This window comes from Pangasianodon hypophthalmus, chromosome 27 (genome assembly GCF_027358585.1).
Source record: "Pangasianodon hypophthalmus isolate fPanHyp1 chromosome 27, fPanHyp1.pri, whole genome shotgun sequence".
Taxonomy (NCBI): domain Eukaryota; kingdom Metazoa; phylum Chordata; class Actinopteri; order Siluriformes; family Pangasiidae; genus Pangasianodon; species Pangasianodon hypophthalmus.
Genome location: NC_069736.1, coordinates 4567057 through 4593962, shown reverse-complemented (window position 1 = coordinate 4593962; position 26906 = coordinate 4567057). Strand labels below are relative to the sequence as shown.

The 26906-nt window shown below is 39.3% G+C and overlaps 2 protein-coding genes across 7 annotated transcripts; both read right to left on the bottom strand.

Annotated features, from left to right (window-relative positions):
- Positions 1-80: 80 nt before the first annotated feature.
- gnaq (guanine nucleotide binding protein (G protein), q polypeptide) lies at positions 81-8223 on the bottom strand. Its single transcript, XM_026921899.3, has 7 exons — positions 7108-8223; positions 6132-6316; positions 4856-5010; positions 3894-4022; positions 3653-3782; positions 2720-2873; positions 81-1553 (listed from the first exon to the last, which is right to left on the bottom strand). Exons 1-7 carry the CDS (start codon positions 7241-7243, stop codon positions 1363-1365), a joined length of 1080 nt encoding a protein of 359 aa, XP_026777700.1. The 5' UTR covers positions 7244-8223; the 3' UTR covers positions 81-1362.
- A 5313-nt stretch (positions 8224-13536) lies between these two features.
- hnrpkl (heterogeneous nuclear ribonucleoprotein K, like) lies at positions 13537-26098 on the bottom strand. Of its 6 annotated transcripts, none has more exons than XM_026922004.3 (16): positions 25953-26098; positions 24714-24827; positions 23337-23434; positions 23040-23096; positions 22058-22101; positions 20878-20950; positions 20570-20707; positions 19558-19686; positions 19151-19461; positions 18883-18930; positions 18064-18103; positions 17586-17601; positions 17329-17361; positions 17174-17241; positions 16897-17066; positions 13537-14332 (listed from the first exon to the last, which is right to left on the bottom strand). In XM_026922004.3, the coding sequence occupies exons 2-16, from the start codon at positions 24772-24774 to the stop codon at positions 14302-14304; spliced, it is 1317 nt and encodes a 438-aa protein (XP_026777805.1). In that variant the 5' UTR covers positions 24775-24827; positions 25953-26098; the 3' UTR covers positions 13537-14301. The 6 variants fall into 6 exon arrangements, with proteins under 6 accessions (XP_026777805.1, XP_026777807.1, XP_026777808.1 ...); XM_026922006.3 differs by having other exon boundaries at positions 18064-18097; XM_026922007.3 differs by having other exon boundaries at positions 20570-20683.
- Positions 26099-26906: the final 808 nt, after the last annotated feature.

Sequence of the window (26906 nt, the reverse complement as noted above, 5' to 3'; positions counted from 1 at the left end):
TCATATCTTACTTTACAGTCTCATCTAACTGTAAATCGTTATATCTCTAATATGACATAAAAGTGAAGCCTTTCCAGGGATAACAAGCAAGTGAAGTTTAATTCGAGTCAGTTTAGGAATGATTTAAACACCAGCAAATTAACACCAACAGACCATGAGAAAAAAAACAAGGATTTCATTATGGATCATTTTCCACAACATTCCAATGGCAAACATCACAAATCACTAATACCGCCATTTATTTTTCTATAACAGCAGCCCTTCCTCAGTGAAAGCTTGTATTAAACCATTTAGGATGAAAAGGAAATTTAATGGAAAATGATAATAGCATTGAGATTGCATTGTCCTAAGTTGCATTTTTCCTGTTTGGAAGGACGACATGCTAAATTCATTTTGAAGGAACATGATACAGAAACCCACCATTCATTCATTACACTGGCCTTGCTTTAAACACTGATTGCACATTCGGATTTCATGATTATGAAGAATATACTGAAAGTGTGAAAGTTGTGTCAAAAGACCCCAAAGTTCCCAAAGTGATCTGACCATTTTAGAGAGACTTTTGGGGCAAAAATGGCACCTCAGATATCAGGCAGCAAAAGAAACAGACTGACATTAAATTGACTGAAATACTGCTGAAATACTGATGACTTACTGTTATAGAGTGAACAGAGGGATGGCTAATGTTAGTGGAGCGTATATTACTTTGGCAATATATAAGAAGCATATTTAAAAGCAAAATGTGGCACTTGTACTCTTAACCATTCACTGTTAATCATCATAAAGACAACAAATGGCAGCTTTTAAAGTAAACCCCGCCCCTCGCTGAACCTAACCTGTCTCCTCAGACTTTGAACAGAAAATGGTCACCAGTTGACGTACTTAAATATAATGGGAAAAAATAATTTTAATGACTTTCTAGCAACCTCTCAATCTTCGGATGATAATCTGACGAAAGTACTCATCTTAATCAGTAATTAACCAAGTGTGTACATTCCTTAACTCTCACACGGAGAGCGAAGCGCTTTCTGAATGAAACCGCAAAACTCCGCTGTGGCTCCTCTGATCGTGTGGCAGGACGATCATAAAACGTTCACTAGCATCATTTCTCTTTAAAATGGAATAACAAAATTCAAAATGGACCCTGTGAACGAGCTCCAAGGTGCAAATAAATTACGCAGTAGTGAGCAGTTTGTTTTCATTGATATTATTGCCCAAAGACAAAATGGTAAAATCAGTCTCCAATTTGCCTGTGGGGAAAAAAAAAAAAAAAAAAAAAGAAGAAATCAACGTCGCCCTGGACGGCTTCTGCATGTCATTTTAAAGTTAAGCTGAAGCTGACGCCACGTTTCGTTCGTCTGTTTACACCAGATTGTACTCCTTCAGGTTGAGCTGCAAAATGGTGTCCTTGACGGCGGCGAAGACGAAGCGGATGTTTTCCGTGTCTGTCGCGCAAGTAAAGTGAGAATAGATGATTTTGTCACTGTCGGGATTCAGGTCGACAAACATCTTCAGGATGAACTCCCTCCCTGCCTGAGCGTCTCTCTGGGGGCCTGACAGTGAGAATGAGAAATGAGAGCAATCAGAGGAAATTATAACAGCATGAAATATGTTACTATGTTTTTATAATCCATGACATATGAAATAACGTAAAACAATGCATCACTGACCCAAAAAAAATACATAAGGCATACTCATTCCTGGAAATAATTAATACATTTTAGGCACATTATTTAAATGTGTACAACAACACACTCACCAACCAACACCTGTACCCCTGCTCATTCATGCAATAATCCGATCAGAGCCCATTGTGTGTCAATAGTGCAATAAAATCATGCAGAAACAGGCCAAGAGCTTCAGTTCCAGTCTGGTCACTGTTCTATCTGGTCTATCAGTATCAGAAATTTTTAAATTTTCACAACAGTCTGTAGAGTTTATACAGAATGGTGCGATAAACAAAAAACATCCCGTGAGCGTCAGTTCTGCGGCTGGAAAAGCCTTGCTGATGAGAGAGGTCAGAGAAGAATGGCCAGACTGGAGCTGACAGGAAGGCTACAGTAACTCAAATAACCACTCTTTACAACCGCGGTGAGCAGAAAAGCATCTCAGAACGCAGGATGCACAGAAACCTAAAGCGGATCAGCTACAACAGCACAAGACCGTATCGGTTTCCACTGCCGTCAGCCGTGAACAGCAATCTGAAGCTACGCGACACCACAGTTTCAATTTTCATTTCAATTTCTCAGACGTACTCGTAAAGTAAAATAAATCAAAGCTTCAAAGTTACGCATTTCATTTCTGTGAAAATAAAAACAAAAGTTTTAACTGTCGAATTAAAACCAAGGGAAGGTAAATGCCCAGGTATTGCATAGGCAGGACATCGAGCAGGAAGGCATGGAGAAATAAAACGTCAGATATCTTAAAAGTTTAAGGTTAATTCTACCAGTAGAATTAAAGACATCACATACACAGTAGCTGGGACAAATCTGAGGAATTTTGCCAAGGAGAAATATTCAGTTTAGTTGCTCTGATAAATTCCCAACACTGCTTTTATATATAACAATATATATGAATATATTTTATATATAACACTGCTTATATGATTCATACAGTGCTGACCCACGGACAAACAGAGATTATCTTGTCTTTGCCAGGAAACAAGAGCACACAAGGTAAAAACCAGCACCTTTATAATCAAGATTTAAAACCCACTCACCATCATACTCAGGAAAGTAATCTACAAGATGTGAAAACATGATTTTCTCCTCCAGGAGGTCCTTCTTGTTCAAAAACAAAATGACTGAGGAATTCTGGAACCAGGGATACGTTATGATTGTCCTAAACAGAGCTTTGCTTTCCTCCATTCGATTCTAAGGAAGAGGGAAAATGACATGTCAGGAACTAAGGCCTGATTTACTCCACAGACCATCCACAGAGAAGCCAAGTGGCTTGTACAACATTTACACATAACTGCTAACCTTTTTAACATCACAGGTTTAAAAAAATTAGTGTTAATTGTGAGAGATAATCTGCATTTAGTATTAGTGTTCTGAGAAAAACACATGAAATATGCTGATGACCATTTATCGTTTAACTGTTCGTCAACAAAATTGACACTGACTAGAAGATATGGTTTTTAAATCAATTTGTGGAAAAGTCTCCGTTATTTCATTTATTCTTCTTCAGTAAGTGCTTTATCCTGGTCAGGGTTGCTGTGGCTTTGGAGCCTATCCCGGGAATACTGGGCATGAGACAGGAACATGCCATGTACCCCTACACAAGTGCACCATCATTCACACCTAGGGGTAATTTAGAGTCACCAATCCACCTACTGGCATGTCTTTGGGAGGTGGGAGGAAACCGGAGAACCCGGAGGAAACCCAGACCGGCAGTAACCCGATCTCAGGGAACGAACCAGACAGCCTGGAGCTGTGAGACGGAAGCGCTACCTGCTGCACCACAGTGCCGGACTAGTTAGGCGTTTGCCATTACTAATCCCTGAAACAAATGGTGGATGTTTATGAAGATGTTTCGATTCTTTTCAATCCAGCCAGCTCACAGAGGATCCGGCTCTAATGAGCACCACTTTATAAGTATATACTCTGGCGCTCTCTGCTGCTCATGAAGGAATATCACATGTGACACAAACCTCATTATCAGATTCAACCAGGACTTGGTCGTATTCGCTCAGCGCCACCAGAAACATGATGGAGGTGACGTTTTCAAAGCAGTGGATCCACTTGCGTCTCTCTGACCGCTGGCCGCCCACGTCCACCATCCTGGTCCAGACAGGAGTAATCAGTTACTAAGCACTAGTGACGGAATAAATCACACAGATAGCACAAGGGGAACAACCCTTTTAACACAATAGACTAAACATTCAGGTGTACCTGAATATGACGCTCTGCAGGTCAAAAGGGTACTCGATGATGCCCGTGGTGGGCACTCTGACCCTCAGCACATCCTGCTGCGTGGGCACGTATGACGTGTCAGCAATCCTATCCAATGAATTCAGGTAGCTGAAAAGTACAGAGAGACTTCACATCTAATGAACTGTATGGTTTTGAGTAGCCGGTTTTAAAACTGAAGCTCAGCGGTGAAGGTCTCTACACTGGAAAGAAATGGAAAGCTAAAAATCCCCTATTTACCCTGACCTACATTTGCTATGTTTTACTCGCCCATTTGTTGGTCACTTTCTCTTTCTAACCTCAATTAACACTGGCTTGAAATGGAAACACTGTGCCTGCATCCAGCCAAAACAGGAAGCTTTAGCAAAAGAACTCTTGCACTATTACAGGTTTACAGAAGTGAGAAATCAGGTGTGATCTGGCACACATCAAACCTTCTCATTTCTTTGATTGAGCCTCCTTCTTCTTTCCTTTCCTTGCTTCCTTTCCTTGTGGAGAAAGGAGGCAAGAAAAGGAAACTAGAAGAGAAGGAATCAAGAGAAAATAAGAGATGTTCTTGCTCACTGAAGCATCACTTTAAAGTGAATTTAGCAAATTCACTAACTGATGTTGTGATGTATACACAACAGGGATTACACATTAAATTATACTTAATTATACTATTACTGTATGTGTGGCTACATCACATGAACAAAAGTAGATCTTTCAGTCTAAACTCATCAAGAATCGACAAAAAAATACTTCCACATAGGAAACACCTTTGTGTCCTTGCTCTAAAGGCCTCCTATTTCCTCTCTCCTTGATTCCTCTGACTCCATTTTAAGAATTGGTACATCTTTGAAGATGGCGGACTTGATGACGATAGATTTCCGGGTCACAGGCTGAAGGAGGCAGGATTGAAGGAATCAAGGAGGCATCAGTTAGTGTTTTAAATCTGTACTCACTATTTGGTCGAATCTGAGAGCTGGTATTCTCTCCTTCGATCATAGCACTCCTGGATTCCTGGATCGTTCCATAAACTCTTAATGGCATCTACATATGGATTTACGAACACTGTAACCTTCTCTACGTCCACTTCTCGAACAGTATTTGCATTGCCCTATAAACAAGAAGACAAATGAAAAAAATATGTAGATCGCTCATGTAGTATTATACATACGCTCTATGTATATAAATAAATAAATACTAAATTCAGGTTAATCAGGTTGTGATATTGAGAGCTGATTTAAAACTCCCTTTAAGTTTATAAGTTTCACCTGAGGACATGACCTATTATTGTGCTGCTGCAGATAAGTTTGAAATGTTCTGTAATATGTTATTGAAAAAAATAGGCTTGCCTTTAGGACTATCCCGAAATAGAAAAGAGCACCAGGACATTTCTGTAGGGCTTTGAATTCGTATAATTAATTTTACGGCCTGGAGGGATAATCTCATTAGGGCTGTACTGTGTGATTAACCAAAGTCACTGTCTCTCATCTTATTTGTCTCATGACTTGCCCTACTTCACAACAAAGATGCGTCTCCGGGGAAATTTGACCATCGATGAGATCAAATTATCAAACTTATGAACATTTAGATCAGGGGTGTCAGACTCATTTTAGGTAACTTAGTCCAGTGTCAAGTAGGCCGGACCTAGAAATCAGAGAAATCAGTTTCGCAGATCAATGACACATCAACTCCTCTTAAATGTCTTCATTTATCTTGAAGGTACAAATAAAAAAAAAAGTTGTAATAGAATAAGTATTCGCCCCCGTTGCTGTGAAACCTAAATTAGTTTCTTTTGGAAAGTGACCTGCATACTTTGGCGGTGATGTCAAATTTCTCGCTTGCTAATGAAGAATTATATATCATTAGCACTTTTTATCAGTAGCTGAGTTTATTACTCTATTTTTCCTCCCTAGTGGAATAACCAGCTCTTTTTTTCTTGATCTTTCACCTCTATTATGGTCCACGCAAACATTTTTATTCATATCACAGATTCTAGATTTATCTGGTAGTCCAAATTGAACCCTTCCGTGCATTTGACACCAATGATGATTTAGGCTTGTAATGACTTGATGCACTTGTTTATTGTGTAACGTGCATTGTGTAAAGAGATCACGCCGGCAAAAACAACATGAAAGACCCGTCATCCTAAAGACCTCAGAGTGAGCTGCAGAACATTTCCAGCACCCACACCCACATCTTAGCTCAAGAACAGGCGAAGACGGACAACTTTACCTTGTTATGTTCATATTTGTAGGGAATCTGGAGGGTGTCCATGGCTCGAATCATGGCTTGAACAGACGTGAATATGTTCTGGTAGACCAGCTTGATGAATCCTTTCTTGTCCTCCTCTGAGTAGCCCGAACCGTGAATGATCCTCATCTGCTTGATGAAGGTGCTCTTGCCGCTCTCGCCAGTCCCTACAGCAGAGCGGAGATTTAAGGGATTTAACAGATGCAGGAAGTGTTGCACAATAAAAAAAAAACACAAGGAAGATCGTCTTAAGAAGGAAAAAATGGGGGTGTCCTACACCTGACACCTTCTCATGCCAACTGGTCCACCTGCTGAACATGTGCATGCTTTAGCAGGCCGCAGGGACGAGCCCATGCGCGCAAGTGTGTGTGTGTGTGTTTTCTAAACGGACAGTGGGCTATTTGGAGAGTTTCCAAATAACCTATAGGCGTGTCTTTGTGTGTAATACTTTAATGAGTGACAAATGAATTATTTTAAAAAGTATAATTTCATTTAGACACTTGCGCTGCGAAAAGATGGTACACCTTTTCCTGCAAAGATACTCATGCACGTTTTTCTAAATCCTCCTTGAAAACAAAATCTGAGAATAGTGAATATAATATAATATAATATAATATAATATAATATAATATAATATAATATAATATAATATAAGTTGTTCTGCATCTGTAGCCAAGCAGCCTTGCTGCCTGTCCAATCATCCACGTTTGCGCAAATGCACCATTCTAAAAACATATATATATTTTTTAACAAAATGCACATTTAGGGTGCACATTTGATGTTCTCGCATACACAACAAGCTGAGCAATCAAAGCGTTTGCATTCGCCTGCTTTAAAAGCCACATGCACACAAGAGTTTTGCATCACAAACCGCAGCCAGTTAGACATCATTTCTTCATTTTCTTTTTATCTTTTGCCTTTTTTTTTTCTGTGTTTTTCTGTGTTGTTGGTCTCGTACCGAGCAGCAGGAGCTTGAGCTCGCGGCGGGAGTCCTTCTTGTCCCGGCGGAGCTGCCTCTCTATCTCGTCGTTGATCCGCCTCGCTTCCTTTGCCTCTTCGCTGAGGCAACACGCCATTATGGAGTCCAGAGTCATGTTTCTTTCCGAAATGAAATAATAAATGACCGTTTTGGTTTTAAATGCTGGCTTGTTTAGAAGTTTCTCAGCTATTCCATTGAAGAAAGAGAGAAAGACTGAAAATCTCGGTGTTGACAACTAAGCGCGCGTGAAGATGAAGAAGAAGAAGACGAAGAAGAAGAAAACGAAGAAGAAGAAGAAGAAGTAGTAAAGGCTAGTTTTCCTGTAGTTTGTCAGTCCAGAGTGGAGAACAGGAGAGGAGGAGGAGGAGAAGAAGAAGGAGGAGAAGGGGGGCGATTCATGAAACGTCGACGCAATTTCATAAACCAAAAAATAATTTTCTGTAATTATGTATTATCTATCATAGCTTTTATACAGACAAACAAACAAACAAACGCGACCCCTGACCTGAGGCGAGAAGACTGCGCACGTGCATATAAAGCTCACTTTATAAGCAGCAGATCATTTCGGCTCTCCATGGCTAATCGATTTGTTTAAAGCTCATTATATAGGAGTATACAGAGAAATCTAAACGGCTTGAATCCTCGTGTGTAACAATTCAAAGTGCTGTAATCCTCCCCACGCTTGAATCCACTTCAACAAATCGTTTGTATAATCCCAGTGCCATGAAATCGTGGGTTTTTCTCCCTGTCTGTCGCTCTCCAGTCGCTCACTCCGGGCGTGGTAAAAAGCTGAATATGGCGGAGTTTCACTATTCACAATTCCCTTCCGACCACCAGACTGGAACAGTTCTGTTACAGGAAAACCCGCCACAAAAACATCTCCAGGCATGTACGTGGGCCACGTTAGGAAAAAAAACAGCAACAACAACTTAAAACAAATCCGTCCGAGCTGAATTAATCCATTAAAACAATTCTGTCCTTCCACAGTCCGGTAAATTCCAGCCGAAGTGCATTTGCTTTCAGCTCTTCCACATGTAATTGCATTACAGGCTGCATCCACTCCCTGCCTGCCATGTGACGTCTCTCAGAGAGGAAGCGGCTCCAGTGTGCACCAGCACTACACTACACTACACTACACTACACTACACTACACTACACTACAGTACACAACACAAACATACACTACACTACATTATATTATACTACACTACAATACACTACACAACACAAACATAAACTACACTACACTACACTACACTACAGTACACTACACTACAGTACACTACACTACAGTACACAACACAAACATACACTACACTACATTATATTATACTACACTACAATACACTACACAACACAAACATAAACTACACTACACTACAGTACACTACACTACAGTACACAACACAAACATACACTACACTACATTATATTATACTACACTACAATACACTACACAACACAAACATAAACTACACTACACTACAGTACACTACAGTACACTACACTACACTACATTATATTATACTACACTACAATACACTACACAACACAAACATAAACTACACTACACTACACTACAGTACACAACACAAACATACACTACACTACAATACACTACAGTACACTACACTACACTACATTATATTATACTACACTACAATACACTACACAACACAAACATAAACTACACTACACTACACTACACTACAGTACACAACAGAAAACATACACTACACTACAATACACTACAGTACAGTACAGTACACAACACAAACATACACTACACTACAATACACTACAGTACACTACACTACACTACACTACATTATATTATACTACACTACAATACACTACACAACACAAACATAAACTACACTACACTACACTACAGTACACAACAGAAAACATACACTACACTACATTATACTACACTACACTACACCAACACAACACTGAACTACACTACATTATACTACACTACACTACACTACACCAACACAACACTGCACTACACTACACTACAATACAGTACACAACACAAAACATAAACTACACTACATTATACTACACTACACTACACTACACCAACACAACACAAACATACACTACACTACATTATACTACACTATACTACACCAACACAACACTGAACTACACCAACACAACACTGAACTACACCAACACAACACCAACACAACACTGCACTACACTACACCAACACAACACAACACTGCACTACACTACACCAACACAACACAACACTGCACTACACTACACTACACCAACACTGAACTACACTATACTACACTATACTACACCAACACAACACTGAACTACACTACACTACAGTACACTACACTATACTACACCAACACAACACTGCACTGCACTGCACTACACTACACTACACTACACTATACTATACCAACACAACACTGAACTACACTACACTATACTACACTACACCAACATAACACTGCACTACACTACAGTACACTACACAACACAAACATATACTACACTACATTATACTACACTACACCGACACAACACTGCACTACACTACACTACAGTACACCGACACAAACATAACCTACACTACACTACACCAACACAACACTGCACTACACTACACTACACTACACAACACAAACATAAACTACACCAACATAACAATGCACTACACAACACAAACATACACTACGCTACACTATACTACACTACATTATACTACACAACACAAACATAAACTACACCAACATAACAATGCACTACACAACACAAACATACACTACGCTACACTATACTACACTACATTATACTACACAACACAAACATAAACTACACCAACACAACACTGCACTACACTACACTAACTACACTACACTACACTACACCAGCACTGCACTACACTACACTACATTATACTACACGACACCAACACTGCACTACACTACACTATACTACACCAACACTACATTACAGTACACAACACAACACAAACATACACTACACTAACTACACTACACCAGCACTGTACTACACTACATTATACTACACTACACAACCACTGCACTACACTACACTACAGTACACAATACAAACATACACTACACTAACTACACTACACTACATTATACTGCACTACACTAACTACACTACACTACATTATACTGCACTACACTAACTACACTACACTACATTATACTGCACTACACTAACTACACAACACCTACACTACACCAACACTACACAACAGCACAGCACAATAACGCAACACTACACTACAGTACACAACACAGCACAACACAATAACACAACATTACACAACACAACACAGCAAAAGACCTACTCTCTACAATGACATAGCACACTCTTACACACTCTCACACACTCTCACACACACACACACGCTTTACTTAATATTTACTTCATAATTTCACACTTTATACGTTTCTCTGTGAAATACTCACTAACTGATGTAATCACCACAGTTATTAATGTTAAGTGTGTTTCTGACCAACTGGGAAAAAAAAAACAGTCCAATTCAGCTCCTGAGGGAGAGTGGCTAGTTAGCATGTTTTTATCTCTTCACAACTAATTATTAATCCAATATTTCTAATATATCGATTTGTCTTATTTGTCTAATTAAGATTTGTTCATACATTACTCAGACTTTTACTATGACATACATTATGTGAACAGTGCTGCCATCTTAAGACTACAGCTGAACATACAGTGTGTTAATGGTCAAAAGTTTGTGGACACCAGACCATCACAGATATACAGTATGTGGTTCTTTCCCAAACTGTTGCCACAAAGTTGGAAGGACACAGTTGTATAGGATGTCTTTATATGCTGTAAAGATTACGATTTCCCTTCAGTGGAAATAAGAGCTCCAAACCTGTTCCAGCATGAGAAGGTTCCTGTGCACAAAGCGAGCTCCATGAAGACATGGTGTGTGAAGGTTGGAGTGGAGGAAGTCGAGTGACCTGCACAGAGCCCTGACCTCAACCCACTGAACACCTCTGGGATGAACTGGAACACCGACTGAACCCCAGACCTCCTCACCAACATCAGCGCCTGATCTCACTAATGCTCTTGTAGCTGAATGAACACAAATCCCCACAGCGACGCTCCAAAATCTAGTGGAAAGCCTTCCCAGAAGAGTGGAGCTTATTATAACAACAAAGAGGAGACCGTTTCCATATTAATGCCATGCTACAGGTATTGATACTGAATTCGTAATGCTAGCATACTTCATAAGATGTAACCTAATAATGTTTTGTTAGCTATGACTTTTTTGTGGCTTGGTAGCTGACAACAAAATGTTGCTTTGGCCAACAGGGATGCTGCTGATAGATTTGTATTTTTGACCTACCCTAGATTGCCACCCCAAAAAGGTCATTGGGTTTAACCTGGCCAACCCACACCCCTGATGGTAGCCTCAAGGGAACAACTTCTGGACTTTTAATGTGTATCTTTTACATGGTAATGTGAACAAAATGTACCTTTAAAAAAGGTTTTAAGTGGACTTTAAGGACCGCTCTTGCTCATTAGCCTTTAGAGTAATACTTTAAAGGTACACTACATGAGCCTTTCAGGTTTGAGTGTACCACCCCAGTGACAAGAAAAGGTAGTTTAGTAATATTTTACCCAGATCTTCCTCCATCTTAGACATGTTTTTTATATTAATATTTAATTATAGCCAATGAGACAAAATTCACTTACATTTTATTATAATTATTTTTTAACATTTTAATTCAAATAACTTTAGGTACTAAAAACAAAGAAAAAAAACAAGGACGTTAGTGTTTGTACACTCAGAAAAGGATACATTAAATACATATCTTTTACTTAGAAAAGTGCGTAAAGTGTAATTTAAATCTTTTTTTTTTTGACGGTTAACTATATCCACATTATCAGGTGAGAGATGCATATTATAGCTACAGAAGAAAAGGGAGGGTGACAAGGGAGGATCCTAGGAGTGTACAAAAAGGTAAACTGTTACAGAACAGGTTTTATCTTTAAAAAAAAAAAAAGAACTCTTGATTTCTTGATTTATCAGTTTTGTCTCTTTGTGGAACATTTTAAGGGCTAATGTACAACCCTGAGTTTAGGTTAAACAGATTTGCCTTACCTTACCATGAAGCTGAGAACCCTTAACTATCTGAACCATTTTTCTTAAGAGACATGAGAGCTGGGACCTCAATCATTTGCACTTGAAGGAACTCTGATCAATCTGTATTCTACACATGAAGGAACCGCCCCACAACTGTTTAGATGTGAAGAACCTCACGGACTTGCTCGTGTTTAATGTTTAATGGCTGGAGATTCTCCACAAGGGGGTGCTCTTAGTCAGTAGCTTGTGTGTGCATTATTGGTAAAAGGCAGGAACCTGGCATGAATCCAGACTAGCAGGACCTGGAAAATGTAAGAACCCACTAACAGGGTGCCAGTGGAAATTTTGGGGCCTCTGACAGGTGAACAGGTAAGTCCAAGATATTTGATGGCATAGCTCCTAGCTCCTGCTGTAAGTATTTTGGTTATATTAACATGTTTGTTTTAGTTAGTAATTCCTAAAACCTTGATGATTAGGGATTCAGAAAAAACAAAACAATGAGCCTATAAATGGCGTTCCTTTAAATGGACCGTAATGCCAGTTGGAAAATGATGCTTTCAGGGCCTTCGTCTGTGATTGGACAGTGATTGCATTTCAGTGTGGCACTACTGCAACACACTGTTGAAAGTGAAATTGAATTCATTTATGACATGAAGTTAGCATTTCATTATTCAAAAACAAAATATATAGAGCGACACAACAACGTAATGAAGGTTTTGCTTTTCAGTGTAGCACATTGTTCTCATGTCACAAATTACAGGCAATACTTGTGTACTACATTTCACGAGCTAATGTAAAAATGCTGAAACACATCGCACATCAACGGTGGTTTCATTTCAGTGCAGATATCAGAAACATTCTCTTGATCAGCCTGTTTACTGAGTTATATGGAGCATGATAGGCCTAAATCATTTTTTTTAATTAATAATACATGTTAATATAATACACATTACTGTCATCCAAGTGCCAACAGGAATTTAATGGACTCTAACCAAACACCTGCAGGTCAGGAGTTTTTCCCCACATTAAATGAGCAGTCTTTCACTCATTCCTTCCTTTATTTTGTTTCACTTTCACTAAAAGAGTGGTACTAAAAGCAAAACCACTTCCACATTTGAACAGAAATATTTAGGTCAGTCGAAGCAATACTCCGCCCAGTCCTGCATACTCCACCTAGGGTGTAAAAGCGAGCATGATCACGAAAAAAGGAACATCTTAATAACTTCACCAATGTGCCTGTGAAAAGTGAAGTGAATCAACACCAGAGAAAAGATAGGAATGCATTTTTAATAAAAAGTGGCACAGACTTTATTACTCAGACTCACAGCACATTCTACACAGACACCAGAAAACAGGGATGGGGGATGAGAACACCAGGAGACCTTTACAGAAGTTTTTGAAGAGACCCAATCTAAAATGTTAAAAAAGCGTAGAAACGGACGTACAAAATAAGCATTGATGAGATTAAATGGATCCTGATATCAGTGAGATTACAGTCAGGCCATAGCCAATCAAAACAGGAAAAATTTCATTTCAACATTTCAACTTCATATTCTTCATATCCCCCCCCCAACATTCATTGCAGCTCATTAAATACAGATGCTAAGATTTTAAAACTCAGCTGGACATTTACATTTTGACATTTCAACTTTTTTTGAAAGAAATGACAAAAATGGCAAAAGGGAAATAAAATAGTAAAACACAAAAAGAATTACCAAAGATTACATTCTGAATTGTTAGACAAACCGGGCATGCAGCTCTGCTCAGACTAAATGTGGATATTACACAGCTCTGCTAATCACAGAACGTTAGAAGAATCCAAAAACGGAGAAATCAACGCATCCAAAGCACAGGGGAAGAGAAGGAAAAGAATCTAGATCAACTCATTCTGCTAAATTCCGAGATCGTTCTTCCACCCCTAAAAATCTTTTCTTTAAGGTGTCAGGAGAGCGGCAGGGGACACATCTACTGAAGAGGCAGAGGAATGTAGACTCTGAAAAGAAGCTGAAGGAAAACAGGTGGAGCAGTATGTCTTTGCTTGCTGTCCTCTAGAAGAACCGACCCGAGTACTGCTTCACACTGGAAGAGAACCACACACAATTCAGACAGACAGCAGTAACCTATGTATTTTTATTAAACCATACTAATTGATTATTTTTCTCCTCTTAAAGATCTGGACGCTAAAATTGTATGTATATGTAGTCTGTGAAACACTAGAATTAATAGTTATATTCTCATAGCGAACAAATGAAAGGCCTTTCAGAAGTCTTTCTACTGCATATACAACAGGGACAACATTAACCAAAACCTCTTAAGTTTTGTGCTACAAGTCATCAGAACAGTGTTAAAAAATATTTTATACCACAGCACTGTTTAACTGTGGGTTGGTCAAAAGGTGTTGATGTTTTTTTTTTTAAAAAAAAAAACAAAAACTAGCAGGTCTGACAGTAGTGGAGCTGCAAGCGATATATTAACATGGTTATTCAAAAACGTTTTTGTTTCCATAGTAACAGCTAATTCATAAGGACTTGCATGGCAGAAGCTCAATATAAATGGAAAACAAAATGTGTCTAATTATTGGTTATTGGCATTTTGGGAAGGAGTCTCCAGTGTCAGCACTTTTCTGGCATGGAAAATTCTTCAGGACAAAGGGCTCTGCAGTTTCCTGGTAACATGAGCTGAATTTTTGTTTTAAGTTTTTATTTATATATAGCTTTAATGGACATTCTGACATTAAATAAATAGATAGATCACATTATTAATCCCAGAAGGATATTCACATCAACAGCATTTATTAAATGAAGCATTATCATTAAATTTAACTACAAGCAGGTAAAAGTATGATGTGTCTTTCTATAATGAATAAAAAGTTGTTAGCATTGAGAAATTGCTGTGGTGTGATATAAGAGAAATAAAACACTGCGGGACATGCTGTTATTGGAAAATAATCATCTTCAGGGCGGTAACAGTAACTCCATAATGGCACCCCTCAGTCACTGATTATTTTCCTATAACAGCATGCCATGTCGTATAGGACTATTACGAATTACATCTACCTGTTGCAGAGTAACAGAGCTGAGTTCGTACATAAGGAGTTATACAGTCATGCTGTGCTTGTGGTAGTAGTTAAAAGTCAACTGGAGGCATGTAAACACACACACACAGACACACTGTTTACAGACACACATTAGAAGAAGTTTAGAATGAAACAGACATGAAAGTTAGGGCAGGGTTAGTGAAACAGGAAAAGGGGGGAGGAGGGCAGATGAGCCTGGGCCTGTGCTGTAGGGCAGACTGTGATTTGTTGTCACTTCATCTAACTAACAACAACAAAATCACAAGTCTTCCACACAGAAGCAGGCCAGCTTTCTCGCACTCTCCTGGGCTCCGTGTACTGCACCTCTCGGTCACTTTTAGTTTGGATTTCTATTTCAAATAATCCGGACACCACATTTCCCCCAAGAAGAAAAAGAAAAGGAAAAAAAAGGGACAGAGAGAAGAGTATAGCATTTGCAGTCAAGCATCAAAGTAGAAGCAGGTTAGACTATACTTCTATATAAATGTACATGTTTGTCATAGTAGGTTTATGTATACCTTATATTTAAGTTTATATGTTCTGTCAAGTTTAAATGGAAGACTACTCCACTATTCCATATGTAATCGATTAGTAACATGCTTTATGAAATTCACAAATCAATCTTTATCTTGACTCTATCTTGAAATAATACATTAACAAAAACAGACCCAAAACATTTTCTGTTAAAATGTGTGTGGCTCTGTGGCAATGTTTGCCTCACAGGACTATTGAGCACAAGAGAGCGATTTTGTTGTAACACCAACAATCTATTTAACACAATGTCCAACATGCCAATACTTTAACATTTGCAATAATTGAAAAATTACTGAGCACAATCTGTATTTTTTGCATTATCTGAGTCCCACACCCTGTTATACCCTATGTAGTGAGTATATATAGTGAATAGGAAGCCATTTGGCATTCAGTCTAACTCGAAGATGTTAGATGCTTATATGGATAATGTTTCAGGATTTTGTCTTTCAAGTTTATGATAAAATGATAATTTTATCTAGTCTCGTCAAGATTTTCAGTGCCAATGTTCATCTTCTGTGTTGTAATGATGTACAACACCTACAACCTCTATAATATTCTAATGTATTCAAATACTAAATTTATGTTTATTTAAAAATTGATAAATTTGTCATTTATTCAGCTGCCTAGGTTTTGCCTCTTAGCCTAAAACTGGTAAGTGTTACGATGCTGTTTTTACATTTGTGAAGCAAAATAATCTCACACATGTAGCAGACTATATTTTAAATACAGGGAAATCAATTAGTGTTCGAGTTCTCGACTAAATTACGCAAAATGCCCATTACTAGTTTGAAGCATTGCTCATATATTTAAGGACTAATTACCAGGTTAATTTAAATAAGACTGCAGAGAAGGAAAAGACAGGAAATTGGGTAGTATTGGAAGTATGTGGTTACTCTGCCTGTGACAATAATAAGAAAGTAAGAGTCAAAAGTTTATTCATTTATATACAAAAGCTAAAAAGCAGACTGTGGCTGCGTTTGTGTGAAAAGCCTGCTGTTAGGCCCAGAGCCCAGCTGTTCAATCATGAACTTACCTGTTCTGCAGAAGATACTGGGCGTTCTGAATCTGGTCCTGCGTTCCTGTGATGGTGATGATACGATCCTCTGAACCCTCCAGAGGCTCATCGATTTTGATGGAGGCTCCGGACTCATGACGGATCTGCTTAATACGCTGTCCGCCTTTCCCGATGATGGAGCCGGCCAGCTAATGCGGGATAAGGGCATTTAGGCCATGTGCATGCAAGTAAGGCTGTGTGTGTGTGTGTGTGTGTGTGTGTGTGTAAGTAAAAGACAGGGTTAAAGCGCACTCACGTCTTTGGGTATAGTCACTTGTGTTGTGATGACAGGACCACCGATGTCGCCGTAGGAACCTCGTCCACCTGAAGAAACAGATTAAGAAGGCATTAAATTCATGCCTACATTTTATTCATGCAGAGTCTGCACATAAAAATATGACGGACACTTACCAGATTGGAAGGGTTCCCAAGAAGAGTTATTGTCTTCAGATATCAGATAAGGGAAAGAAAATAAGAAAAAAAAAAAAAAAAAAAAAAGATTATCAAGATATTAGAGGTATAAGAGAAAGATGTGAGTAACAAAGCGAGGAAACACTACAGCTACTGAGAGCAGTGTTCTGACATGTTTGATTAGGGGTAACCTTGAGTGTGTGTGTGGGAGAGAGAGAGAGACTGTGCTTATGAGAGTAAAGCTGAACAACACTCACCATATCCACCTCCACTCTATTCAATCAGAGAGAGAGAGAGAGAGAGAGAGAGAGAGAGAGAGAGAGAGAGAGAGTTAGTCCAACCTATATGCATCAAAAATACACACGTGCACATACATATAAAAAATGAAAAACTAATTAAAGCGCTTGACAAAGCTCTGCACTTGCAGCTTCGCCCCAAGTTCACTGGTGAGTGTGATGGCTTTCACCTACATATCTATCTGCTCCTTGGTTTCCAAGGCAACAAGTGATTCAAAAAATCCATTGCCTAGCAACAGCAGGCCAAAGCAGTTCACAGCATATGCATCCATTACCCTGTCATTTCACAGAGACAGAACAAGCAGTTCCACTCGGGTTTTCCAAGCCCATTTCCAAAACTGGCCCTTCCTCTCCAGACCCAGACACCCCCACAAACTGCACATCTTTCACAGACATATAACATGTAAAAGCGTGGTCATACAACAGGTTTTCCCCTTACCATGCTTTCGTAGCGATCTCCAGGTCTTCCTCTTCTGTCACTTAGAGCAAACGGTAAATAATTAGAATTCTGTTGCTAAATCAGGCAGCACATCTACTCAGGTGGTACATAATAGATTGAAATCATTTGCGTATATTTGCCATAGGCTTTATTAACTATACCACCAAAAAATAAAATAAATAAATAAATTAAAAAACAGCCAAATATAACATACACAAAGGATTAATGAGCATGCACCACATATTTGTAAAATATGATTGAATCACTGGCAGCTTGTGTGTGTGGCACACTGCAAATTAATTAAAGGATAGTATTTAATTTAATATAGCGTTACTAAAACAATTTAAACAGCCTTTTTAACTACGCGACTATACCTCAGAGTAAACGCGGCATTGCAGTTGGTGAATATCTAAAATAAACCAAACAACCTGTCGCATGAGGTGCAGTCTGGAGCTGTGCAAAATATGATGCATATATAGTATAACCAGATATTGCCTGCTGATCTGCAGTACTAATTGAGCAGCCATGTTAGTATTGTTGAGATAGTTTGGGATTCATTCTTAGTGACCTGGGAGTCCTTTGGACTAGGCACCACTGGCTTAGGTGCTGCTTTTAGCACTAAAATACTAACCAAGAAGAACAAAAACAAATAGCTGGTTTTTTGACATTTCTTAAATTATACATTTAGGAGTTTCTTTTAGCTTTAAGACTTTTTTTGTGAATACAAATCCTTATGACCAGTTATGAACTAGTTTGGAAAGAATAAAATAGCCACCAATTCACACCAATTACAGCTTTGTCATCCACAAAGTTACGTACCTCGGTCTGTCGTCTATGTTGCCGTGATGGTGGGAAAACCGGTCGCCTCTGCAAAACAATAAAACTGTCAAAGCAGGGCAAAAACAAAAACACAAATGGAGCATTTAGGCTCAAAATACTGACAAATCTGAACTGAGGAGGGATAAATGCCCCTTAGACCTGGGACAAACAAGACAGAACCACAAAACTTTCAGGCTGGAGAGGAAACAAGTTCTTTATAAGCACAATGTTTTGTTTATAGTTTAAAGAAAAAGACTAATTTACTTACCCTCCTCTGGGAGGAGGTGGAGGAGGAAGAGGCAGATTTCGGGCCCGGCTCCCGCCTCGGCCCCCTCTCCCTAACGGAGGTGGAGGTGGTCCACGGCGGGGACTCATATCATCATAGTCGCGCCTAGAGGGGGGCATGGGGCGTCCGCCACGGCTGGGGGGCATACGATCAAAACTGCCGCGCCCACGCATGGGGAACCCTCCCATGGGCCGTCGCCCTCTCTCCTCAAACATCATGGTGAAGCCACCATAGTCGTAGGTCTCATCGTAGAAATTTGGGTCGTAAGGCTGAGCACGGCCTTTAATAGGAGCCTAAGCAGGATGGAAGTGAGAGTGTGAAGGTCTGATTTCCAATTTTCCTCTTGCATCAGATTACAAAATCAAATCAGTGGGAACATGCAACTCTACCTCTGACGTCAGTTCTAGGATGACCTTAATGCACTCCACCACTCGCTGAGGTTTTCCTCCCACTAAAACCACACGGTCTGTCGAATGAGGGCAGCACTCTTGGAAGAGTTTAATGGTCGTCTGGGTATTCTGAGACACAAGACAGCGGATAGTAAAAAAAAAAAAAAAAAAAAGAAAAGAGGGAGAGTTCACGTCAAATCAAATCAGAGCTACTTGTATTGATTGTCGTATTGTATGACAGTGTAGCATGATGCAGAAATCCAAGTTAATGCCATACAGTCACATTTTGCTATAGTGTTACAGTTATCAAGTGTTTTTTCCTAGGAGTGCACAACAGTTAATGTATGCTCCAAGGTATTTCTAACAAGGTAACAATCTTTTTTTTTTTTTTCTTGTAGAAAATCATATCTCAAGACCTCTTATCAAGCATCATCAAACACTCTGTGGTGTTATTTTGGCAAGAAGGAATTTTTCCTCATGCAAAATGTTACAGAGAGGTTACTTTACACATTCTTTAGTAGTTTCGCCTACTGCTAAACAAAATCCATTTTATTCAGCATTTCTAATTCTGCAAGCACTGGGTACTGGATGTTATATGTGACGAGTTAATTGTTTTATTTTGAATTTTTGGTTGCTGTTAATCCTTTATATCTGGTCTGATTAGTGAAGTGATAATACGGTTTGTTTAAAAATAAATAAATAAATAAATAAATAAATTGCTGACAGCGAAAATAAACAAACTTACACAGAGGTATGCATTTGCTCTCTGCATTAAGTTGACCACGTCAAATTCGACTATTTGAGGCTTATTTTTGGCCACAAACTAATCATTAATGGTTAAGCATTAAACAGTAACTGTTGTCACCATTCAGTCATGATAATTATTTATCTGGAACTTTGTAAGCAACTGAACCTTCAGAAATGTTAGCTGAATAACCTTGATGTAGGACATGCGAAATTATTTAACTAAACTTGTAAAAGGGGTTTCTTTTAAAAAACCTACACAGCTTACCTCTCTCAATTCCTTAATCTTGGCCCCTTTGACACCAATAATGCCTCCTGCCAAACTCTGATGAATCAGCAGGCGCAGCTCACAATCAAAGTCTATACCATTGTAGTGCTGGTACTGCCAAACAGAAGGAGAACAAGTCTCAAAAAAAAAAAAAAAAAAAAAAAAAAACTTGAAAATTAACCAGCATGCATGTGTGCCTAGCTTGTAATCTTGACCTCATTTTTTACCCAACATCTGTAATATACATGTTATTAATATATGCAATCTGAATTTCTCCATGTAGCTCATCCTCCAAGCTCAGACCTTACCTCCTCAAGAGTAGGGATGATCTTCAGAAGAATCTCTCCGATTGTCTCAATATCAGCACTCACACTCAGGATGCTGCATCGGCCAAACAAAAGCATAGACAGACAAGAGCAAAAACAAATAGACACTGAAATTTACATTCAGATTCACTACAATATAATAATAAAAAAATAACTCTGAGCTTTGAAAATAAACCTATTGAAAAAAACACAAACAAAAAACCCTGAACACATGTTTAGGTCTCCCACAATGGACTGAAATACGAGTCACTGACATGCAATTGACCCTTGCACATTCAACAAACATCACTCCTGAGGAGATGGGCAACAGGCCATGAGAGAAAGCTACATGTTTTATACACCCCACCATTGAGAAGATATTGAGAGAAGCGGAGGGGAGAAAACAAAAAAGAAACTAACGGGCCTCTTGGTTATGATACACCAGGAAAGATGAGCGAGAGATTTATATATATATAAAATACGTGAAAGAGAAAAGGATAAAAAAAAAATGTAAAAAAACTTTATCAGCCCAAAATGAAGCGCAAAAGCAAAAATAAGAAGGGAAACCGCAAGTGGAGACCGCGAGGTGATGTATAGAGCTGGAGCAGGGCGACAGAGGAGAGACCTGTTGTCTGGCCTAAGAAAAAAAAATGAAAACCAGGGAAGAGATGCACTACAGGACAAATCATAGACAACAAGACAACAGTGAAGACGACAGAGAGGGGAAGTGAGACAGCGGCAGTCATAGACAGTGATGCTGAGAACAGTGAAATGGTGGACAACAAAGAGAGACAGAAATGAGATGTGGCTTTTTTTAAACAATCAATAGTCAATACCAGAGCAAGGAACAGCAACAGCAGCAACAACAACAAAGATAAATATCTTAACACTTCAAGCAGTGTTCCTTCCATTCAAACTGAGTAGGGAAAGTTCTCCCTGTTTTTTTTTTTGTATGTCATAATACCAACTTCATAAACATCTCAAAGAAAAAAAAGGTCCCAAATAAATACTGAATGGGGTGTTGGGGGGAAGGGGAGAAGACATAAAAACCAAATGGTACAATACATGTTTCTTAAAGGGGCGATACTACTTTTATAAAAATGTTAATATGAAACAGAAGGTTATCAAAGACATGTGTTCTCTGTTCTAATCAGGCAGTGAGGCAATAACTGGTGGGACATACCGCTCTGGGCCACTGCTGTCTGGGACTGATACACTGGCATTGTACTGCATTGGTCGTGGAGGTTGGCATTGGGCAAGGGCATTCAATCACATGTTGTCAAGTAAGGTGCCCATTTAGGGAGGGGCACGATTATGGGGCCAACCGGGGTGTCAGGTGGGCGGGCGTTCAGGGGCGGAGGTTGGGCCAACGTCAAGGTGGGCAACGCAGGAGGGACATGTCGATCCAGAACATGGGCAACAGAGGAAGGTGGCCAAAAACAAAAACAACAAAAAAAAAAAAACAAAACAAAAAGTAAAGGAGAGGGAAGAGGGGGAGAAGGAATACATTTTAATTGAATACAAGGCTATATTCACTATATTGTTCAAAAAAAATTTTTTTTGAAGAGACTTGGCAACGAGTGCACAAGAAACAGCTCTGGACAGATCTGAAGACAGTTTAGATACAGAACTAATACAAAAGTTATTTAAGAAATTAAGACTATTGGTCAGCTCAAGAGTCTAGACATCTGTTTTAGGGCTTTGGCACAGAATGGATAGCCCGCCATGACATCCCTATCGGGGAGAGCGAGACAGAATGCTCTGAAGATGCTCTGACTTAAAGATTGAGTACTTTATTACTGAAATGTCAAAACCCCACAATCAGGCTCCATTCAGAGAGCATGAGAGTCTGTCCAAATGAGCTAACCTATAGGTAGTGCACATCACTGTGCCATCTACGGACAGCAAGATTTCCCGTTTAGGGTCAAGAAGCATGCAAAGTGATTAGCAACCTTACACATCCAGCTACATTATTACGAATGAGTTATGAGATTTAAGTAGAATCAATTGGTGCTTTCGTTTGAGATCAATTCCAGATGATTAGTAAAAATGTTGGGCAACAAAAAATTGGAAACCATGATCGCTGATGATCTGAAGGCAACTCCCACCCGGCTTTTACAGAAATTTATCATCAACTGCCCTTTCTAAAAGGTCGAAATACTCACGTCTGTCCGAAGTGCTTTAATGTTCTTGCCACCTTTTCCGATCACTGCACCTGCATTCTAACAAAAAAAAAAAAAGATAAATAAAATAAGTGTCTATACATTGTGTTTTCATTAAATGCAATTAAGATTTACATATCTTCTTATGTTTGTTACTTTGTATTCTTGTGTCTGTAGACTCACTGATTTTTAACAGCAAGATTTCTCCTGTTATTTAATCCATATATTTTTTTTTAGGAATTATATCGATGAAAAAAATAAACCATGCCCAAATAAAGTCTACACGACAGTAAGACTCACTTTGCTCTGTAGCAGCACTCTCAGCTCCACCATCTCATCTGTGTTACGGGAGCGTTTGAAGGCTTGTTCCTCATCCATGTCCTCAGCAGGGCGTTTACCTGTTAACAGAGAAATGTCAACTGTATGATGCAAGAACTCCAGCTATTATTTCCAAATACTGTTCATGTTTATGAAATACTTATACTCATGTTGTTATATTATATAGAAAAAAGGTTTATTCCGAAATTACTGGTGTGCAAAGTCGGTGCAGGTGTATAGTACAGATGTTCCCTGCTGTTGTAAATTTAAGGTTGAGTGCCAAAGTGTTCGTTTTTGTCTACATAAATGGAAAGCATTAGATTATTCATAATTTGATAAAGAAAACTGGTAGAGCGGTTGATGTAGGTAATGTAATGCAAAACATTCTTTTCTGATCTCACATCACCATCATGAGGTAGAGTGTTTTTAACTCTGCGTGGTTAAATTCCTCACCATATTCTCTGCACAGTCCAAAAGTTCAGCTGTCAATCACATTCATGCTGTTCACACTAGGTTTCAAGCAGTGTTAGTACAGTTCCTTAGGAATTTAAAAAAAAAAAAAAAAAGAGTTTGTGGACACCTGACCATCAGCTTTGTGCTTGAACATCCCATTCCAGATTTAGTCCCTCTTTTCCTGGGAAGGCTTTCCACTAGATTTTGGAGCGTGGCTGTGTGGATTTGTGTTCATTCAGCTACAAGAGCATTACTGAGATCAGGCACTGATGTTGGTGAGGAGGTCTGGGGTTCAGTCGGTGTTTCAGTTCATCCCAAAGGTGTTCAGTGGGGTTGAGGTCAGGGCTCTGAGCAGGACACTTGAGTTCTTCCACTCCAACCTTAACACACCATGTCTTCATGGAGCTCGCTTTGTGCACAGGGGCATTGTCATGCTGGAACAGGTTTGGACCTCCTCAGAGGTTTGGAGAAGATCCACATATGGGTGTGATGGTCAGGTGTCCACAAACCTTTCACCATATAATGTAGTTTTAGGTCAAATAAGCCTACATCCTCCATACAGTCTGGTCTGGACCCACAACCATGTACGCCAATTAATCCTTATACACTTAGTAAAATAGTTCTATCATCAGTCAGGTGGTGCCTCAGCTGATGTGTGTAGTGCGGCAGGTGGTGGCATTTGGAACGAACAGCTCACGCTATAGAATGAAGCACATTAACCTTTAAATATCTTTGTTTTGAAGAAGTCAATAGGGAGTATTTTTTTTAAAACCTACACATCCGCTGGGCAAATGTGATTAAATACTAAGAACACAGATGGAAAATCTACTTGTCCTGTCCGGCCTGTACAAGAACTCCAACCCCACTGAAGTGCAGTTTGACAGCATCCTGAAAACGAAATCTTACCGTTAGTGTCAGTGTTGCTGAATGTGGTCTCTTCGTCCTGCTGCTCAATTTCTGTCTCCATTGTCTTCTATCAAGGAGAAAACAGGAAAGGGCTCTCCTCTCCGTGGGAAAACGCTGCAGGACAGACAGGACAGTTCAGCTGATATGAACACACACAGGATCTAATACACAGCATCAGAATAGACATGGATCAGTATCAGACTGGGGTTTGACCCAGTGATGTATTGCATGCGGTGTGTGTGTGTGTGTGTTATGTTATGTTGACTGAAGATAACACAATGCACAGGACACAAATAACAGAGCAACAGGTGTTTGGTAACTAAGGGGATGTCAGTGTTAGGGTCAGATCTGATGTATTTTAGGATTAGAGGATGTATCTACTGCAAAACATTGATGTATATCTGAACTGAAATCTTCATCAAAATAAGTTCAGTGGAAAACAAAAAAGATCCAGAGATAAAACCTCACACTGTATCATCCATGAACAAAAATAATAATACAACAATCACAGGCTATAGAAGCCGAGCAACAAGGCCTGGTGTTCCTCAAAATGGTGCGTGTGTATTAACATGAGCGTTAGCATTAGCATCAGGCTAACAGCATTAGCTCTACGGAGCTAGCAATTCAAATTTATTAAAAAAATAAAATTAGCATATCAGATTAAACAGTTCGTGTCGTCGCCGCTGTCTGTATGCGAACTTATTTCAGAGCTAAATATGTTCTGAAAGCAGAAGTGTCTCTGTAGCTCGCTGCGGAGGCAGAAATCACAAAATGGCTTGCGGAAAAGCCTTCACTCACGTTAGCATGTTAGCTACATGTGCAACATCATTATAATACATGGAAATTATTTATCCTATTAGAGGCATAAATGAGAAACAGGTGTCCGGTTGCCCTGACAACCAAACGTCACGTCACGGCGTTAATTAGCTAACGCTAGCTAACAAGCCACGAAAAAAAAAACACACACACAAACACTCCATTTTACGGCTTGCTTAGCGGGCTAACATGCTAACATGCTAACATGCTAGCTAACCGGAAAGGCTGCACATTTCCTTACGCTAGCTAATTAATGTCGACGGACGCCTCCTTCCCTTTACACTCCGACTGCCATTAGCTTCTCATACTCCATACTGCGCGGCTATTGCGTTCTTCTGCTTTATTATCAATTATTAAATATTTACATATATATTTATAAATATTCTTAATCACACACGCCTGCCTGTAAAGACAGTTACAGACCTGCTAACGGCACCGCTCGTCACTCCGATATTTTGGCCAAGAAACCGAGCTACGCGTTCTATCCTGATTTCACTGCATATTTACACGAGCGTCTGTCATAAGCTGGGATTGGTCAAGATAGACGCGCGTGTCAATCTATCTTAAAGCCTGATTGGACACTTCAACTGTCAAATAAACGGTCAAGCCCGTTATCACAGCCGAACCATTCGTTTAGAAGGCTGTCCGTCACCACGAATCGCCCCGCCTCCTTGACCTGCGTTAACTGTATAGGCTGCAGTCTTATCGTCATAGCAACCATTTAAAGCAGTTCCGTATTACAGGCTTCACAAGCATTATGATTTCTCAGTAAATATATATGCTGTGTATGTGCATGTACATTCATTACACACACACACACACACACACACGGTTTATGCGTCTCCCATCAGGAAAACGATACAGAAGTCTGCACACACACACACACACACACACACACACACACACGTGTATGTATGTATACGTGTGTGTGTGTGTGTTTCTGCATGTATGTATGTATACGTGTGTGTGTGTGTGTGTATGCATGTATATATGTATACGTGTGTGTGTGTGTTTGTGTGTGTGTGAATGGTACCATAAGGACATTTTGTACAAGCATATTTCTGTACACTGTGGATCACTAAAGTGTAATTCCTGCAGTTATGCAAAGCAGTTTTGAACAAAAACCATTTACATACACCTTCAGAGTTTGTACTAACATTATCTTTTAACAATAAAGAATTAATCCATTATTCATGTATTCATTCATATTCAGTAACTGCTTTATCGTGGTCAGGGTCGCAGCAAATACACCCTGGATGCACACACACACACACACACACACATACATTCATATCCAGCTCCAGACCCTGACAAGGATAAAGTGGTTACTTTGAATTCTGGACTAACTAGGTATGATATGAATTCTGGACTAACTTG